This window comes from Orycteropus afer, unplaced genomic scaffold, assembly GCF_000298275.1.
Source record: "Orycteropus afer afer isolate SDZICR_OR568_19922 unplaced genomic scaffold, OryAfe1.0 scaffold00132, whole genome shotgun sequence".
Taxonomy (NCBI): Eukaryota; Metazoa; Chordata; class Mammalia; order Tubulidentata; family Orycteropodidae; genus Orycteropus; species Orycteropus afer.
This window is the reverse complement of record NW_006921719.1, coordinates 5514201-5515726: the sequence shown is the minus strand read 5'-3', so window position 1 is coordinate 5515726 and position 1526 is coordinate 5514201. Positions and strand designations below refer to the sequence as shown.

The 1526-nt window shown below is 45.7% G+C and overlaps 1 protein-coding gene across 1 annotated transcript in view; it reads right to left on the bottom strand.

Annotated features, from left to right (window-relative positions):
- Nucleotides 1-620: 620 nt before the first annotated feature.
- The window catches only part of LOC122150388, a 6810-nt gene continuing 5904 nt past the window's right edge, over nucleotides 621-1526 (bottom strand). The window contains 2 exon segments of the mRNA XM_042781555.1: nucleotides 621-874; nucleotides 877-1304. Of these exon segments, the coding sequence (XP_042637489.1) occupies nucleotides 621-874; nucleotides 877-1304 (682 nt within the window).

Here is a 1526-nt window from a genome sequence, read left to right as displayed (position 1 = left end):
TTTCCTGATTCTGTAAATCGAATCTTAATAGGATTACAGGCAAAATTCATACATGGACCAGCTCCAGTATACTTGTCTCCTGTGGATAAGTCCATCTGCAAAAACTAAAATAATTAAAGTTTGGAGGATTTACTCTTTTCACATCGATAAGGTCCCAAGTTGAGGAGGGTTTCCAATAAGTAGTTCCGGTGGTTTCACACCCCCATGCCCTGCAGTAAAAGTCTGAGGTCCCCCCACACTGGTTTGCTAAAGCTCTGTTTCTTCCTCCTCCTGGAAAACATAAAATGGTATTTCATGAAGTTTGTGACGGAGCTCTGGGTGTCCACAGCCTATTCCAAAATTACTGAGCCCTCCAGGGGCGCAGGGATGTTTACAGTCAGGTTTACCTGAGCATTCGGGAGTGCTGTTTTTGTTCGTTTCCCAGTCCACGATGTCCCAGGATCCAACCACCAATCGGCATAAGTCAAAGTGTAGGTCGGGCCACCAGGTATTAGGGGGATGGTAGCCCGTTGTGGAGTTGACAGTATCCCCCGTGCCCGATGTAATTACCCAGGTTAATTGCTGGGGTGCGTGTGGGTTAGATGAGGGATTTGCATAGTTACCAGTTATTATTAGTATTACTAGTAAGGTCCATATCGCTGGAGTTTTCGTTTGAGCAGATTATTGGGGTCCTTGGAGACATGCCATGGTGGGTTCTGGCCAGGGACGGCTTTACGGGCGTGGGTATGATGAATCCAGGAGGTTATTCCATCAACTTTGAGGGCGGTGGGTGTTGCTAGGATCACGACGTAGGGTCCTCTCCAGCGAGGTTGTAGAGTTTCTTGTCGATGTCTTCGCATGTACACCCAATCACCTGGTTGGTACTGGTGAGGTTTGAGAGGGGGATTAGATTGGCCCTTAAATTCAGCCAGATGTCCTGTTGGGTCTGTTTCAGGGCTTGAAGAGAATAAATGAGTTCATAATTATCAATTTCACATAACAAATTGGACTGGAATCTGGGAGTAATGGGTGGAGGTCTACCAAAGACAATTTCAAAAGGTGTCAAACCCAATTTATAAGGAGAGTTACGAACCCAAAATAGGGCGAAGGGGAGGAGAGTCACCCAGTCCCCGCCAGTCTCTATGGTTAATTTGGTTAAGGTCTCTTTTAGTGTTCTGTTCATTCTCTCTACCTGGCCTGAACTTTGGGGCCTGTAAGCACAGTGTAATTTCCAATTAGTCCCAAGAATAGTTGCTAAATCTTGTATTACCTTAGACACAAATGCTGGTCCATTATCTGACCCTATTGTAGTAGGAAAGCCATACCTGGGTAGGATGTCTTCAAGTAGTTTCGTGGCTACGACGTGGGCCATTTCTTTCTTGGTGGGGAAAGCTTCTACCCACCCTGAAAAGGTATCTATAAAGGCTAATAAATATTTATATCCGTATTTACCAGGTTTTACCTCTGTGTAGTCCACTTCCCAGCAGGCTCCTGGTGTGTTGCCCCTTGATCTGGAGCCTAGATTCGGAGGGTTTTTAGTAACATTG